Source organism: Mercenaria mercenaria, chromosome 18 (genome assembly GCF_021730395.1).
Source record: "Mercenaria mercenaria strain notata chromosome 18, MADL_Memer_1, whole genome shotgun sequence".
NCBI classification, from domain to species: Eukaryota; Metazoa; Mollusca; class Bivalvia; order Venerida; family Veneridae; genus Mercenaria; species Mercenaria mercenaria.
This window is the reverse complement of record NC_069378.1, coordinates 3978292-3997627: the sequence shown is the minus strand read 5'-3', so window position 1 is coordinate 3997627 and position 19336 is coordinate 3978292. Positions and strand designations below refer to the sequence as shown.

Here is a 19336-nt window from a genome sequence, read left to right as displayed (position 1 = left end):
TAGTTTCAACATTTTGAAGCTGTTTGGCATATTTAAAATGATGATTTTATGACAGTGTAACCATAGAAATTAGAGCCATTCATAGGACACAGGGCTAGAATATTTGACAATTTCTAAGTAACAAGAGGGTCATGATGACCCTGGATCGCTCACCTGAGTAATATGAGCTACATGCTTCAAATGTCAAACTGATGTTAAAATATTAAGAAAGTCAGTAGGTCACATTCATGGTAAATGAAATTCAGTTTTACAATTGGTGTGCAAAACTGTACATGTCATCCAAATTTCAAGGCTGTATCTTAAAAAACAAGAAAGTAGGTCAGCAGGTCAAGGTCACAGTCAAGTGACATCATATTACTTAGGGTCATCAGGTAATTATTATTAAACAGTCTTGGAAATAGGATCAGATAATTTTTTAAATATTTTTCCCTATATAACTCATATAATAATTAAGTGACCCTGAGGCGGGGACTCTTTTAACCCCAGGGGCATAATTTGAACATTTTTGGTAGAGGACTACTAGGCAATGCATCATACCAAATATCAAAAGCCTAGGTTGTGTGGTTTCAGACAAGAAGACTTTTAAAGTTTTTTCCTATATAAGTCTATATAAAACATGGGACCCCCAGGGCAGGGCCTCTTTTTACCCCAGGGGTACAATTTGAACAATTTTGGTTGAGAACCATAAGACAATGCTACAAACAAAATATCAAAGGCCTAAGTCTTGTGGTTTCAGACAAGAAGATTTTTAAACTTTTTTTCCTATGTAAGTCTATGTAAAACTTTAAACCCCGGGGCGGAGCCATATTTGACCCTAGGGGGATAATTTGAATAATCTTGGTAGAGGTCCTCTAGATGATGCTACATACCAAATATCAAAGACCTAGGCCATGTGGTTTTGTACAAGAAGATTTTTAAAGTTTTCATATATAAGTCTATATAAACTATGTGACCCCCGGGGCGGGGCCATATTTGACCCTAGGGGGATAATTTGAACAATCTTGGTAGAGGACCATTAGATATTGCTACATACCAGATATCAAAGCCCTAGGCCCTGTGGTTTTGGACAAGAAGATTTTTAAAGATTTTCCTTTAGGTTGCCATGGCAACCAGAGTTCTGCATGGAATTCAATTCTTTGAACATTTTTGAAAGGGGGCCATCAAAGGATCATTCCTGTGAAGTTTGGTGTAATTCTGCCCAGAGGTTTTCAAGAAGTTTTTTTTTAGAAAATCAGTGCTCGCGCTGCCAATCGACATTATCGCCAAATGGCGATTATTTTATTAAAGTGTCGATTAAAACGCAATTTTTGGCGATATAAAATGGCGAATAATTTATAAAAATGCAACAAAAAAAATATTGCAAAAAACTGTCCTTAAACTGTTGGAACATATGTAGTTTTATCGACAAAAACATGCGAAGTCGGTAGCTGGAAGCGTATTTGCCCAGAGGTATAATTACCCCTTCTAAACGGTGACACGCTTAATTGATTTGTTTATCGCCAACATGCGTACGTGGTATACTTCACTAATTGATCCGCATGTGTGCACTATTGATCGTATAGAAGTTTAAAGCAACAATTATCTTCACTTATCCTTGATCATTTAATCGCCATTAATTACCAAACAAACAAATTAATTAAACATAATTCCTTCAGATGTGGAATTCCTATGTCCGACTCGAGACTTTTAGACAGCAAACAACAAGTGCGTTTTTGCATTCTGTCTGTCTGTGGACAAGCACAAATTAACAGTAGGGATTTACATTACATTAGCTTACACATTCTTTTTCGACCTTTAGAAAGTATCTTACCTTGACTGGCTCAATAATTTCCTTAAATCCACTTAATTTTACTCGTAATTTTTCAAGTGTCATTGACACCTGCCATCAGAAACTGGGTTGAACCTGTTTGACAACTGTTTCTTTAAATGTGTGCCCACACCAGGAGACCAAAGAAGACCTGTATTCCATGTGATGTCATAGTGATGTCACTGCTATTGACATGTATTTAATTCAGAACCAGCATCAATACACACACCTGTTATTTAATGTGATTGTGACTTTGAGTGCATTAAGCACTGGGAGTTGATTTATTTTGGGCAGATTAACTTTTTTAAATTGTATTTATATTCAAAGGGTTTTCTTGGTTTGGGCAATCATTACAAGAGTGAGAATAAACTTTAATTTGCAGTTTAATCACATTAGATTCACAAGGTTTACAAGGATAAGAAAACAGAATCACTGACATTTTGAGTGAATTTATTTACTTTAAATCAATAGACTTAAACAAAGACAGGAAATAATAAAAATACTAACATTATATTAAGCATATTTAGTTCCTTTTTCAAATTGCATGGCGTTAAAATATTTCCACATTTTCCCTAAAATCTTGTCACTTCTAAAATCTCTCCCCTTCTCCCTAATCTTAGCTGAGGGAGAAGTGACTTCTCCCTAAAATCTTAGCCTAGCTTAAGCCCTGACTTTCGTCACAAAAAGTAATGATCATTCTTGACAAGAATTCACAATGGGTCATGTCACATACTAAAATAGTATTTTCAGTGACATCTGAACACAAACAAATGAAGATATGCATAAATGTATGATTATTCAAAGCCTATGATAAACATGAAAAATGATAAAGTTCTGAAAGATAAACTGTGTTTAAGTGTTTCATGAAAAAAAAAGTTATAAATACCCTGTTTTATGTTTTTCATTGAAATACGAAAGCGCATGCGAATTACGGGCGTGCCAAGTTTGTCTATTAATTTTTTACCTGAAAAAAAGTGGCTATTAATTTATAATGGCCAGGGCTAGCACTGGAAAATGTTGACGGACACATGACACACGACGGACATTGACCGGTCACAAAAGCTCACCATGAGCCTTTGGCTCAGGGGAGCTAATAAAAAAGGCTGCAACTTAAATAACAGTCAGACAAGACTTACATAACATAGTTGTTTTATTAAAACTTGTTACAAAATACTAGAATTTTATTATTTCAATGGTAACAACTTGCATGCAAAACTTCAAAGAAATGATAAGTCTAATAAGGGCCAAAACCAGGTTATGTAAGTTCATTAGATGGAAGCATGCCCCAAGTGAAGTTGCTATCAGATATTATGTAGCTGTTACTAAGATACAATACGGTAGTCAGACGTACATGAAACTTTAATTAAATATTTTTAGTCGAAAAATTGCCATAATTTATGTTAGATGCAACAAAGAGTCATCTATAGGTGTGATGACTGGGAAGCACGGTATGAATATTCAATCCAATAAAATGTTACTGAGATATGACTGCATGCAAGCAAAATATCAACCAAGGTGTGAGGATGATGCCGACACCAAGGTGAGAAAGATAATCTTAAAATAGTTCACCTAATTATGCACAGTAACTGTGAAGCACTGCAAATCTATCGGTAAATGTACCTGGTACTATATCTGTTCTTGGTGGATTTTCATTTAACGCTTTAGGTAATGGGGATTTATCTTTCTTCTTTTTCTTTCCTTTACCTTTCTGTAGTTTGTTGTCTGCCTCTGAAATTTAAATAAGTTTTTCAGCAATACAACAATGACAAAATTCTAAAAATCTGAAAAACATTATACTTTATATGATGCAAGGGTAAAGTAGTGGACCGTTAACCTAACAACTGTCAGTCCTTATCCAGACTGAGGTCTTAATCCAGTGGCATGTCAATATGTCAACTGTCCCTTCAATCCCTTAAAGGTGTTATTACACATGAGTACTGATCATGGCTGTAGAAATACAATTGTATACACAGCTGTAAGTAGTTTTTCTAAAACTATTATAAAACAAGAGTGCCAGAATGTCACAATATACGCCCGTCACAGCAAATTTCTTTACTCTAGCACCTGTATTTGCAAATGGAATTTTAATTTTGTGGTTGTTTAGTAATCATTGTAAGTCATTTGTTTTTCTAAGTCCACTAAAAAACTCCTTACCAGGTAGAGATACCTTAAAATACACCTAAAATTTGAAAGTAATATCTATGTTGTACCACAGAAAAGTGGTCTTGTTTTTTCCCTACGGTCAATTATAAAAAAGTTACAATATAAGTTATTTATAGTAACAACTAAGGGAAGATAATCTTAAAAAAAAAAAAAAAAAAAAAAAAAAAAATTCAAAAAAAAATTGTAAGTCCACACAAAAATCTTTACCAGGTAGAGATTGGTCAAAATACACCTCAAAATTGGATGTAGTATGCATGTTGTACTACAGAAAAGTGGTCTCGATTTTTCCCTACGACTAGTAATGAAAAAGTTACAATATAAGCTATTTATAGTAACAACAAAGGGAAGTAATTCTAAGAAGGGAACTGCGCATGACACTTTGTCTCATGATGATGTATAATTGTGCCAAGTTACATCAAAATCCCTCCATGCATGAAGAAGAAATGCTTCATACAAAGTCATTCTTGTATCTGACCTTTGGCCTCTAAGTGTGACCTTGACCTTTGACCTAGGGACCTGGTTCTTGCGCACGACCCTCCGCTTCGTAGTGGTGAACATTTATGCAAAGTTATATCAAAATCCCTCTATGCATGAAGAAGAAATGCTCCGGACAAGGTTTTTATTCTTGTATCTTTTGACCTCTAAGTGTGATCTTGACCTTAGACCTAGGGACCTGGTTCTTGCGCATGACACTCCGCCTCATGGTGGTGAACATTTGTGCCAAGTTATATCAAAATCCCTCTATGCATGAAGAAGATATGCTACGGACAAAGTTTTCTTTCTTGTATCCTTTGACCTCTAAGTGTGACCTTGACCTTAGACCTAGGGACCTGGTTCTTGCGCATGACACTCCGTCTCATGATGATGAACAATTGTGCCAACTTTCATCAAAATCACTCCATACATGAAGAAGATGCTCCGGACAAAGTCATTCTTGAATCTGACCTTTGACCTCTAAGTGTGACCTTGACCTTAGACCTAGGGACCTGGTTTTTGCGCATGACACTCCGTCTCATGATGGTGAACAACTGTGCCAAGTTTCATCAAAATCCCTTCATGCATGTAGAAGATATGCTCCGGACAAAGTCTGTGGAAGCCGCCCGCCCGCCCGCCAGCGGCGTTCCCATAATACGTCCCGTTCTTCAAACGGGCGTATAATATGCTTAAAATGAATCAAATGCCTTTAAAATCCTGTCATATTTTCTGCTGTTTTTACAGAATTTGTGTTAGTGTAGTTTACTTCATTAGACATATCTTGCTAAATTTCTGTTAGACAGTAATTTACATAGAGACAGTCCTTTGCTCAAGGAAGGTGAGTATTATTGAAGTGTTAATATTCAGATGTAAAGATGCAAAGCGGGCACCTGGGTATTACATTCAGTACGCCAGTTGGATGGCCTCCTCATATAAAGAATTCTACACTCCAAATGAGTGTTCGAATCCACAGCGATGAGCAGAGTTTTTTGAAGTTGGCAACCTTAACCACCTGGCCATGAGGCCGCCCCACCAAAATCTGAACACCGTATTGATTTTGTTTATGCAAGCAAAAGAAGGTATGCACATTACAGTATTTAACTAATACCTTTCTGATTATGTTTGATCTGAGTCAATAATTTCTCACACAACTCCATATCATTTAACGCTAACGACACTTGATCCTCACTGTCACTGGAATACAGACAATAGCCAGCATCTTGTCTAGGCGGAGGCTTTAGTGACTTTTTCACTTCACACTTTGTCCTGAAATCGAAACTGGTATTCTAAAATACCGGCTATATATATAACAATGTTTATAACATACAGAAATGATATTTCAGAATGTTCGTAAATGTGAATCATGTCTGTTGTCAGGACTGGTATGTGACAAATAAACTTAACTGCACTAAGTTGCCTACAAATATACATAGGACAGTCTGTCACTGCTTATATATCAAACTCAGGTACTTAACCTTTAGCCTGCTAAATTTCTACAATGGACTGGTCCATCATTCAATTTGGGCAATACCATTTATTCTTCGAAGGGGTGTTTACTGAAAATTTACTGACTGAATATCGAAATGTGCAGACCATGATCAGCCTGCAAGGTTGTGCAGGCTGATCTGCGTCTCCACTGGTCGCAAAGGCAAAATCATTTGCCGCCAGCAGGCTAAAGGTTAAACACACAATTGCCATCAGAACACATTGCAAAAAGTGTTGAAAGGATTTCAAAATCTGCATTGGAGGGTCTACTCTAAATAAACTCAAATTACAAAATTTTGAAGTGTTGATTGTTAAGCAAAACAAAATAGTAAACATAAAATCAAGAAAATTTACCTAGTGCTACAGTAATGTTCAACATGTAAGTAGATCAGTTATGCTGCACTTACAGCTGTTTCATCTGGCACTGAACTCACAAACACAGTTTTATTAGCTTTATTTCTGCCTCTTGTAATTTACACCATCTCCAAGGATAGAAGGCTTCATTGTAGAAATTTAATTGGAAAACATGTTTTTAATAAATTAGAAGATCTGCCACAGAGCTGAGAGAATTAGCCACTTACTGCTGTAATTACTTACTTTTTACCCTGTGGTGCTTTGACTCCAGTCTTCACACTGACTGTCTTTGGTTTGCTTAAATTCTGAAATAAAGTTAAAACACAGTCTACAATAAAAACACAGTCTACATCAATATGCAGTAAAGCACAGTCTTGTAGACAAGACAATTCTCATGCATTTAAACATGCACAACTACTTGAAGGGAAGGATTTTTCCTTCCGATATAAAAAAGACTGACATTCATACTAGAGACAAGCTATTCTTCTTAACCCTGAGCCTGCTAAATTTATAAAATGGACTGTTCCATCATTCAATTTGGGCAGTACCATTTATTATCTGAAAATTTATTGACTGATCGCAAAGGCAGAATCACTTGCCGCCAGCAGGCTAAAGGTTAATAAAATATACTTCTTTGTCCTAACTGACTCCAAATTGATTGTTTGACTGACTGACAGAAAATGATCATAAATATAATTTTCAACCCTTGACAAAAATAACACTCTGCTTTATACCAGTCAATTAGTCTTCCATTCTGAATGAATAGTGATCACACTTTTAGACACAATATAGATTTCTTTCTTTACCCTAAAATGGCTAATTATTAAACAAACGGTCAAAAGTTCAAATCCAATAAAGACAGACAAAAAACACGTTTCTTCAGTCTCAAAAAATACCTAAATGAAATTCTATTTTTGTTTCTATCAAACCATGAAAACAGTCACCAACTAAACTGAATAATTATAAAACCTTGAAAGTTCTACTGTATCACTGCAAAAATCATTTTATCACATGTTTGATGTTGTGGGAATGAAACAAAGGCCATCACAGAGTTTGGCATTTTATTATTTTATTCAACATATTTAATAGATTCAATACTGAATGGACCCTGCCAATTTCCAAAACTCTGATTAAGTGCATTAACTCTTGGGACAAAGGGTCAAAGTGATACATGTGGTTTGTATCTAACTTGACCCAACAGTTTCAACCCAAGAAAAAACACCCTTGTTATCGAGTAGAAACTGCAAGCCACTAGTGAGTAATTATCTTTGTTTTGCACCAGTCTTCCAACAAGCCATCTGGATCTACACCCTAAGCCAGGTTTTGAATCCACAGCAGTGGGGAAGCATGTGATTGTAAGTCAGAGCTCTTAATCACTGGGCCACTAGCTGGCCTGGGGCCATGTTTTATCCTGTATTTCAAACTGATGTACTGTGAAATCATTATTATTTGTGGGGGACTAATTTTCGTGGATTTCACGGTTAAGTCAATCCATGAAATTTAACCCCAATGAACAAGTAAAATTCCCATTAAGTTTATGTTCAGAAGTTGAAATCCACAAATTCATATCCCCATGAAATTGCTGTGTTGACCAAATTGAAAACCACGAAATTTCATGCCCACGAAATTAAACGATTTTACAGTATAATAAAAAGCTTCTTAAAATATACCTTCTGCTGTTTTGTGTTAGATTTAGCAGGTTTTCTGGGAGCTGGTTTAGCAAACATCTTCTGTTCAGATATCGTACTCAAACAGGAACAGCTGTAATGAAAAAAAAAAATAATTTTGCATCACTGAAAAATTACTACAATTACATTCTTCTCATTTCGAGGCTGCTCAACTTTAGCTGACCAGTGATACACAATATTCTTATAGTAGCAATGAAGCATTGGCAACCTAAACAAGAGACATTAGAGTGGGCACTGTGCTCCACTATTTCTGTGTTGGATAGTGAAATAGAGCATATCAGAGGAAACTAGAGCTATGATCACAGGAGAGGATAATACACCCACTATACTGCTTGGTCAAAGGAAACAAAGAATTTCACATGTGAAGTTTCCGCACAACAAATTCAAATACGTGAAGAAAATTGGTGGGAACAGGTGCCCCCCCCCACCTTTTTTTCAAGTAAATCTATTATCTATTAAGCTTTCAGGCCTGATCACAAAATGTTACCGTCTTACTTCAAGATGATTTTTCCCTTTTAATTTTAAGATAAATTTCCAACTCCTGGTATTTTGAATGAATTCTTTATTTAAACTGGGATAGCTTCATCATAAAACGCCCTTCTACCTAATACTAACCTTACATACAAAAGCTTTAAGTAATATTCATGCTGCCCTGTCTCAACTGGCTATACCTGGCTATCAATGACAAGCATGTGATATTGCTCTCTGGAATTTACCGAGTGTCAAACCTTATGTATTCGCTGGTGTTTGTAAACAATTACATGTATTTTTTTTTTAATTAAAGAGTTAATGACTGCATCCCACTGCAGAAACTGTGTCTGGTGTCCCCCAAGCTTCATTAAACATGTGTATACCGTGACCAATTATATGTACTGGGACGCCGAATCCAGTGATTATAGTTCTTATCTTTATTATTTTTCATTTAATTCAACACTTTGAAATAATGAATTACTTTTTAAAACCCAGTTACACCAGGAATGGCCAAATATATTTGATCTACTGAACAATTCATTAACTTAATTGCAGAGACCAGATATATTCATATAGATACAAAGTATATACAAACTTATAATATAGCTGACAAAATAAATCATCCTACAAAACTACATATAGAACAAGAGCAGCAACGCTCAATTATTCAACGGCATTGTCAATTGAATGAATATAAAAGTTGAAAAACAGGGCATGATTCTGTAAAAAATGCAAACCTGGGTTATGGAACCTGTACACTTCATATCAGCTTATGACAGTGAAGAAGTGTGTGAAGTTCTAATCCATTCCCATTAGTGGGTACTGAGATAACAGCTTTCATGTACATACAGAAACAACTAATACCGTAAAAACTTGAATATATCACGCTAGCATGTTTATTACGCACCCCCGATCTTGTATCAAAATCTTGGGAAAAATGCTAACATCGGAATATACTGCGCACCGAAAATTCAGTCAGAAAACGTTGTTTACAAACTCGAAATCGGCCATTAGCGACATGCGTAAAAACGATTTCTCGAGAAAATCGCAATTGCTGCATAATGGGTTACAGACAACAGTGACAATATCTGAAGTATGTTAGAACTTTCTCAAGCTGTCAACACCTTAGTACGCTTTAACAGACATGTGAACAAATTTCTCATAATTATGGGCACATCAACCGAGAAAATCGCGGTTAATTAACATGTTTGTTTACCAATATACGAGTGGCTGTACTGATCAGTAATAATTGGTTGGAGATAAAGAAATAACAAACAATCTGTTTTAATTGTAATTTATTTGGGCATCCTTGAAAAATAATGATATTAATGATCAAATACCTACAACCCGGAACCGCGAAATTTTGTATTTTAAACTGACACATTATCCCATGCTCTGGATATATATGTACCATATTTATTAAATAAATTTACAGATACAAAAATTTTAACTCCCAATCAAAACCAATAGAACGTTACCATATATCACCAGAGGTTCGGTTCCGTACGTGTTTTCAGACCCACCCAATAAAACGCTCTTCAAGAGGAGGTTTAAAAAGCATGGTCCAAAATGTCTAAACACATGACAGTTGACAAAATTGTTGGATTTTCGCGGATTTTTCGGGTTTTCAAGCTGGGAGAAAATGTTTGAAGCTCTACCTTGGTGTATATTACGCACCCCTTTGAGAAAATGAAAAAAATCGTAAAAAACTGCGTAATATATTCGAGTTTTTACAGTATTAAATAACTAAAGGGGAATAATTTTATGAAAAAATAAAATAGAGTTATGGAACCTGTGCAGCGCAAGTCAGTTTATCACAGTGAATAAGTATGTGAAGTTACAATCCATTCCCATATATAAGTGGTTACTGAGATACCAGCTTACATACCAAAACTTAAACCAAATCAGGACGCTAATGCTAACACACAGGTGAGTCCAAAAAGGAAGGCTATCTTTTAATGGAAGAAGTATCTAGGGGTATGGATCCTTACCTCTAGACTCTGATTCTTTAGGTATGGATCCATATGCCAAGACATGCCTGTTCCAGATATTATGAATTTCTACATCTTTATTATTATTTTGCAAAAGTTTCCGATAAGACTTCATCGTTAATCACCTCTTTATTATTATTTATTATGGTACGGATCCGTATGTCTAGACATGCCTGTTCCAGATATTGTGAATTTCTGCATCTTTATTATTATTTTGCAAAAGTTTCCGATAAGATTTAATCATTAATCACATAAAACTTGCAATTAGATGGTTCACGAATACCAGCATTCACTTGAGAGTTTACATTTCTTTCGAAAACGTAAAAAGCTGAGAAACACAACATCAATCACGAGGAGTAGAACTGGCATAAGTAGATTTAGACAAAATGATCTGAAATTATATGAGCCGCGCCATGAGAAAACCAACAGTTTTTGCGACCAGCATGGATCCAGACCAGCCTGCGCATCCGCGCAGTCTGGTCAGGTTCCATGCTGTTCGCTTTCAAAGCCTATTGGAACAAGAGCTTGTGGAACTTGAAAATATGATTAGATCTTGTTCATTTAAACCAAACATTTTAAAACATTTGCCTTCGCTCAAAATTTTCGTAACAACTTAACAAGTTAAAGAGCAAAGCCGTCATGCTTACTGTCAAAACTGAAAATATCAAAAAGGACAATTTATGCAGAAAGAAGAATGATTCTGTATGAGTAGGTTTTCCCGTCAGATAGGCAGCGCCTTATTTCATATTAAATGTTCAAGCTTAAAGATTAACCCGTTCAAGGATGATCATGATTTCGTGTCAGAACTTGAAAATTTAAAGTTCTTGTGTTTTCAGTTAATTTTCTTTGCGTAAGTCACAAAATTTCTTCGTGTACAACTTCATCGCTGTTCTCAATTCCTTCTTCTGCATTAAAAATGTTTACTTATTTAATTAAACGACAATAATTACCATAGAATTATCAGAAATATCTAACAGCGAATTGAATTTGGAACCATTTTCGACCCAAATACACTTCCGGTTGATTTGCAGTTTCCGGTTTCATTTTCTATTGCCGTACCGTACCGTACCGTATAGTACTTGTAGGGTCGTGCTAAACACTGCCAAGACACACAAAGACATGCAAAGACACACAAAGCCGTGCAAAGACACACAAAAACATGCAAAGACTATCGCAAAGACATATATTTCAATATGTATAGGTATATTAATGTTTGTACAACTTGATTTTAAAGTAAGTTTATTAAAAATTAATAAATAAATAAAAAAAAATTGTGAAGATTTCTGCTGAATCTCAACAAAGACGCATACACGACATCCCCTCTATATACGGAATGAACAAAAATAATAAAGGGAGATAAAAAAACGTTGATTTAGAAAACTTTCTGAATGTCATAATTAAATATCTATAAGTTTTAGACACTCTTAGGGGTGGTGGTAGGGGATTGAGGTGGATATAACATACTTTATTCCGCAGAGGGGGCTATATAGAGGGGACTATTCCTGGATAATGCCTAAATAAACACATGTAAAAAAAATGCAAAAAATTCTGCTGAATCTAAACAGGGACGAGTACATGGCACACAAAGACATGCACAAGGACAAATACTTTAAAGTGTATTGATATATTATTGCCTTTATAGTGATTTTAAAGAAAATTTGTTAAAATGATAAATAAATAATAAAAATTGTGTGACTTCTGCTGAACTCAACAAAGATGAGTAAATGACACAAAGACATGCAAAGAAAGATACAAAGACATATAGTTTAAAGTGTATTGGTATATGATACCTTTGACTTTGACTTTGATGATGTTCCTCAACTTCATCCGCAGGCGGACATCGTGTTGAGTGGAAGGGGTTACAAACTGCAACGTGCTATACAATTTGTGGGTGTCGTTAGTTCCCAAAAATATATATTTGCTTAGTTTTTTCCTGCAGTTATGCTTTCTTGAACTTTCTTGCTATCATGTGGTAGTTGCTGCTCAGTTCACCTCATGTCTGATCCGGAGATGATAACTTCCTTTGGCTTTCTTTTAAATTATGCATTGTGCTTGTTTTGATGGTTTCACTTTTTTACTTTTATTTTCTTATGGCAGTTTTTAGGTCACCGACCTAGAATATCAGCTATTACATGGTTTTTAAATTACATGGTTTTTAAATCTATTGTATTGTATTACATGGGTGTTAAATCTAAAATCTATCAGTAACACATCAAAATGCTGCCATGTCATTTTATGTTTCTTTCATGTGCTATATGTATGGCTTGTTTTATATACTAGATCTCCCTGATTGTGCAATGGCATTATAATGTTCTGTCTTTGTGCAAGATATAATTTTTTTTTGGTTAATTTGCAACAAAAAAATAATTTTAATGTTCATATGTTTTTCTTTTAATCATGTCCTTCTTTTACAGCTTGTTTTACTTTTGTTCCTTATAAGTTTGTTAACACATAGTCGGCTCAAAAGCACCTAAAGTGCCTATGTTGTATTGTTACTTGTCTTGCCAACTAAAAATAAAATTTATCTTATCTTATCTTAAGTGCTCTCACTTTAAAATCCAGCTGTTACATAGACTGTACAATGTTTTCCCTTTTTTCAATGGGTGCCGGGTTGTTGGACGGCGATCTTGAAGCTATCCAACGCCGATGATGTAACCACTACAGTAGGAAGACTGCTCCATACAAGGACCGTCCTTGGGAAGAATGAATAACGATATATGTTCAGGTTACAACTATACGTCAACAGTTTGAGAAAGACAGTCATTAAAATCCGCTTTTGAGAAATTCCAGAGAAGTACATGGTGGACGTACTGCATATTCTTAGCACTTCATCATGTGATAATTTCAGCATATCGATATCAGTGGATGAAATTGTCCGATCGGGCAATATTCGGAGATTTCCCTAGAACCATATTTTGTGCCATATCTATTGAAAATTATGTGGACCAACATTACTGTATAACTATGCTCCGCGAAAAATTACCATTCGAATACGCCCACTGCTACGGAAACCTCCGCAAACGTACCACGCTTGACGCATTAATTTGACTTTATTTATGATGTAAGGGTTTGCTAATATAGGAGAGATCACCGTGTCGTCACGCATTAACTAAGAGCTGTTGGCAAAAACAATGTTTTTACAGCGTTTGTGTTCGTGATCGGAATTTTTAAATTTTGATAACTTTTTCGCTCATTTATGGATTTTCAAAACTCAAATTGTTTTGAAAAACTTACAATTTTCATATTTTCGTATTCAATTATATTTTTTATATGAATAGTCGTTTTAACTGAAACTGAAGAATTTGATTAAACGCCTATTTCTACACAGTGACATATTCAATGGCGTTATAGGCCTACATAATGTTTTAAATAATTTAAAACTAATAACTGTACATCAACATATATTCAGTTCCTGATTTGAATGATTTTGATTTAGCCTTTTTTCTAAATATGACAACTGAATACAATAGTGTTATTATAACAGTAGCTTGATCTGGGATGCGGTATTCGGCTGGAGTGGATTTTGCCAGATGGGATCTCACGAGGCGCGCAAAAGCGCCGAGTGTTATCCGACCTTGCAAAATCCACGAGAGCCGAATACAAAGTCCCAGGTCTAGCTACTGTTATAATGACCCTTTTATTATATACATTTACCATTTTGATTCTTGTTTTGTTCTTGAACGAAATCTTCAATGTTTATCGATATTAAATGGAAATTACTGAAGTTTTTATGTGCGCTATTTATCGAAATGTGTCGGGTCATGCATATTAATAAAAATAGTCCGGCAGCATACAATACGGAAGGTACAATACGGAATTTAAAAGGTACAATACGGAATTTTTGTCTGTCTGTTCATATTTATTTGTGAAATACAGGCCGATTTTTTACAAAATTTATATAGGAATATAATAAATAATTATATTATGATAACAAAATGTCTAACTTTATAAATTCTGTCAAAAACACAGCCTGTAATACGCAGGCAGAAAACAAGTAAATATGAACAGGCAGAAAAAATCCATATTGTACCTTTTGTATGGTATGTTGCCGGACTACTTTCACCTGACACAGTTCTATAAATAGCATACATAATAACTTCAATCAGCTCTATTTTAACATCGATAAACATTCGAAAACAAAACAACAAACAAAATGGTGGTTGCATATAATAAAATTTAAAGGTCATTATATAACAGTAGCTAGGTAGATCTGGTATTTTGTGTCCGGTTCTCATGGATTTTGCAAGGTCAGATCATACTATTCTTGTACGCCTCGTGAGATCCGCACCATGACTTGAAATTAATAATACTTGATTTAGTCTAACATGAGCTGCAACACGAGCTACACATGCACAGGCGATATAGGTCATACTTCAAATATCACAAAACAAGTAAGCCACTATATCGGATCAGATTTAATGAATAATAATTATGTGAATTTAAGTGCAATTATCTCAAGGAGAATTGAGAAAGGTTTTATTTTCACAAGCATGTATACATGGTAAAATGTGAAGACTTTTTCACCTCGCTTTTCACATTCACCAAACAAATACAAAAATGTTTTTATTTTATGCTGATCTAAGTGAAATATGTCTATTCAAAGAAATTTTAATAACTGAGCAGGAAACTGACGGGCGTAAACAAAAATGACGAAAGACGCATACGGCCAAGTTCTGTCTCACTGTGTTATTCGCAACATAACATTACAAAACTAGGGAAGCAACATATTATTTGAATCGTAATCGAAATTGTAATCATTTAATTCCCTCTTATAATATAAACTAGACTCGGAACCCTTGGACATAACTTACACTTGTTCAAGATTAAAGCAGGTAACACTTCAGCTTAGCTCCGGATCAGTTTGTGTTCTCTTTTTGTCCTTATCTTTACTCTACCTTGCTATTTCCTTGTTTTCTATATGTATTTTTATTCATTTTCTAATATATCCCTGTTTGTATTTCCTGCATTTTTAAATGCATTGCAGAGATCAAAATGCATGATCTTTTTCTTGGTTTAGAAAACCGAAAGTTAAACTGTGTATTGAAAATATGTCTGTACAGAAAATGTGATACAGGATCAATATCTTTAGTTTTGCAATAAACAAGATGCATATCGTACATTTTTGATACACTTAACCTGTATTTAAGTACCGTCTGTTTGAGTCTTTGCGACAGTAGACACTAATGGTTTTCCATGACAGGAAAACTTTCAATATGCTCTCTTACTTTCTATAATCTTATCTTCAGAAATTTTGTTTGCTCTAGACCTTCTAGATTTGCCCCTCCCATCTTCTGTGACGACTCCTACTTTCTGAAATTGATGTGCTGTAACAACCATCTGGTTGGAAATTGATAAAGTATTAAAAAAAAGTTTTGCAGACTTTAAACGAACTCTTTTTTCAAAAGATGGCAAGGACCAAGTGACCGAATTTGTCGTCTGGTAAATTTCTGCTTATTTCGCATTTTGTGTTTTTTACCAGCATATTTCAGCAAAATTGGCGCTGTTTAACAATCTGTCCAAGACTCCAAAATGTATGGAAAACTTTTTCCCTGTCATCCTCAGTACATTTTTCTCTAAATTTTTTTCGACAGGAGTGACCACATAGAGGTTTCATCAAACGTGATGATTTCATGTTATTGTATCTTGTAACATAGCTCTTTCCCTGATTTCTTCTCCTTTTTTACAATGTTCCGTTTCCATTTGTCCTCATTTCGAACTCGTTTTCTTCCTCTTTGCTGTGTTTCTCTTTCATTTATAGCTACAATAATTGCATCAACATCGGACATTTCTTCTGTTCTGCTACCAACATCATTGTTTACAATTAAACCTCTGTTTATTTCATCATGAGCCTTTCTTGTCATCAAACTTCTTTCCTTTTTTGTTGTTTCTTTTTTTCTAATGTAACTTAAGGGCAATAGATTTCACATCATCTTTTGCTGAATAAGAGCAAGTTTCAGTGTCATTGTCATAAGCTTCATCTTCTTTACTACTGTCATCATTATTATTTTCGTCACATTCTAACAGTTTTTTTTTTGTCATTTTTTTGTTCAAATTCACTTCATTTTCATGCAACTCTGTGCTTTTTTACTGAATGGGTTACAACTTTTACTTATTTTATCTTCATCTGAATTTTTACTCAAATTCATATATGTATCAACATCTGTTTATACATCTACAGCTAGCATTGTAATTTGTGTACCTCTGTTCTGATTCTGCAATCGTTTCATCATCAGAAAATGTACTTATATCAATTGACTGCAAAAATGCAGCTGAATCATCAAGGCCCTCCACTGACTGGTGTATTAGCACTAAATCTTCAGAGCAAATTCTACTAACATCTGTGTCCAACATTTCAAGGTCCATCTTCGAGCTATTGTTTAACATATTCAGTTTAGTCTGGATACTGTTTTCATCAAGATCATATCCAGAAAACTCTGATTCATTTTCTGATGAGAGTTCAAAGTCCCTAACTTCAAAATTTAATCCCTTAAATTCCGTAATATCATATAATGAAACAGCTCCGATTTCAAATGAAACATCATTCTTGCCGTATAGAGAAGTGGTTAAATGCTTCACGAATAGAGAGTGCAAATAAGTTTTTATCAAATGTCATTGTTGCTTTGCCATTTTCAGTTACCATGCCTATTTCACAACGACTGTGACAACCAAGGCCATAATATTGTTTATTACGTCGTATAATAGCCATCGTATAGCAAGGTGTGGACTGCCCAATTGTAAGGATGTATCCCATATATAAATCTGACTTTTCGTCGAAATGATTCAAAGCTCCGTCGATACTATAGAAAGGGGATCCTGATATTGCACAGTACCAGCTACAAGAGTTATGAAAAGAGGTTATGATCCAACTGTTTTGAGACACACCGCACGTTTGGTGTTCAGCCCTTTACAGTAGGACGCTACGCTTTCCTCTTTGATTGTGTCTGACGGAACAGGGGGAGGACTCTATGATTAGTAGTTCTTAAATCCCACCAGGACTGAGCTATTACGATTTCCGTCTTCTGGCCTGTTTCGTCGGGCCCTTAAGGGTGTTTCCCTTGTTGCTCTGTCTTCTGCAAAGGCATTGAGTACCTACGTTTTAGGTTCTTAATATTGCATTTTTATATCTATATATACAACAGCATTTTTGTGTTTTACATTGCATGCCTTCTGTTGCCTTTACGTATGTTTGGGTTTCACCTGCAGGGAAAAACTTTTATTTACACTGTCTTGTGACTTTGGAACATGGTGGGGGTAAGAGTGAGGTTAGGTGCACCATTAATCGAATTAAACTCCCCAGTGGTGGTTTTGCCACTGACGTTCCAAGGCGGTGCCCCACTGTGTTCCTGTATTTGTTTGTTTTGTCCTTTAGTGTTCATTTTTATGTGTGGTGTGCGAGAGTTGTTCGTGTGCGTCTTTGGGGAAGCTGCGTTTTTTTGAACGTGGCTTTCCCTGTTGGATATTCTTCCTCGTTTTTTTGACAGTTTAACTGAAACATTGTTCACAATTTCTGGGAGATTGCTCAGCATCAAATATTCTGCTCCTTCATCCCTTGAAATGGTCATGTACAAATCATCACCTTTATGACGTATGTCATTCAATGTTGCTTCAGTCAAGTTGGAAACATTTTCAATAGTGACAGACTATAGAAGTCAGTGAATTTGCAATACACTGTTTTCCATTGCCATTGAACCTTTGGTCACCTTGATGAAAGGAAGCCTGTAGCATCCTAAAAAAGTATAAAAAAATATACTGTCAGTTAAGACAGCAACTGTATTAGAAGGCCAATACCTCTTGACATATTCAGTGACAGCTTCAGTATAGATTTTTTAATAGCTCACCTGAGCAAATCTTCTGATCGCTCGATGTCCGTCGTCTGTCTGTCGTCTGTCAACATTTAGCTTGTGTATGCGATAGAGGCTGTATTTTTCAACTGATCTTCATGAAATTTGGTCAGAATGATTGCCTTGATGAATTCTAGGTCGAGTTCAAATATGGGTATTCTGGGGTCAAAAAGTAGGTCACTAGGCCAAATCAAAGAAACAAGAGGGCCATGAAGGCCCTGTATCGCTCACCTGACCTACTGACCTAAAGATCATTAAGATTAACATTCTGACCAAGTTTCATTAAGATATGGTCATAAATGTGGCCTCTGAAGTGTTAAATAGCTTTTCCTTTGATTTGATCCGGTGACCTAGTTTTTGACCCCACATGACCCAGATTCGAACTTGACCTAAAGATCATCAAGATTAACATTCTGCTTAAGTTTCATGAAGATAGTCATAAATGTGGCCTCTAGTGTTAACTAGCTTTTCCTTTGATTTGACCTAGTGACCTAGTTTTTAACCCCACCTGACCCAGATTTTAACTTGACCTATAGATCATCAAGAATAACATTCTGACCAAGTTTCATTAAGATATGGTCATAAATGTGGCCTCTACAGTGTAAACTAGCTTTTCCTTTGATTTGACCCGGTGACCTAGTTTTTGACCCCACATAACCCAGATTCGAACTTGATCTAAAGATCATTAAGATTAACATTATGACTAAGTTTCATGAAGATACAGTCATAAATGTGGCCTCTACAGTGTTAACAAGATTTTCCTTTGATCTGACTTGGTGACCTAGTTTTTGACTCTGGACGACCCAATATCAAACTTGTCCAAGACTTTATTGATGGTAACATTCTGACCAAGTTTCATTAAGATTGGGCCCAAATTGTGACCTCTAGAGTGTTAACAAGCTTTTCCACTGATTTGACCTGGTGACTTAGTTTTTGACCCTAGATGACCTTATATCGAATTCGTCCAAGATTTTATTGAAGGTAACATTCTGACCAAGTTTCTTAAGATTGGGCCAAAATTGTGACCTCTAGAGTGTTAACAAACTTTTCCTTTGATTTGAC

The 19336-nt window shown here is 35.4% G+C and overlaps 1 protein-coding gene across 1 annotated transcript in view; it reads right to left on the bottom strand.

The window, feature by feature from the left end:
* Positions 1–11486, bottom strand: part of LOC123539334 (uncharacterized) — a 39991-nt gene extending 28505 nt beyond the window's left edge. The window contains exons 1-5 of the mRNA XM_053530649.1: positions 11384–11486; positions 7954–8044; positions 6527–6588; positions 5553–5710; positions 3428–3535 (exon numbers count right to left, since the gene is read on the bottom strand). Of these exons, the coding sequence (XP_053386624.1) occupies positions 3428–3535; positions 5553–5710; positions 6527–6588; positions 7954–8010 (385 nt within the window). The 5' untranslated portion in view covers positions 8011–8044; positions 11384–11486. The remainder of the gene's footprint in view (positions 1–3427; positions 3536–5552; positions 5711–6526; positions 6589–7953; positions 8045–11383) is intronic.
* Between the last annotated feature and the right edge of the window lie 7850 nt (positions 11487–19336).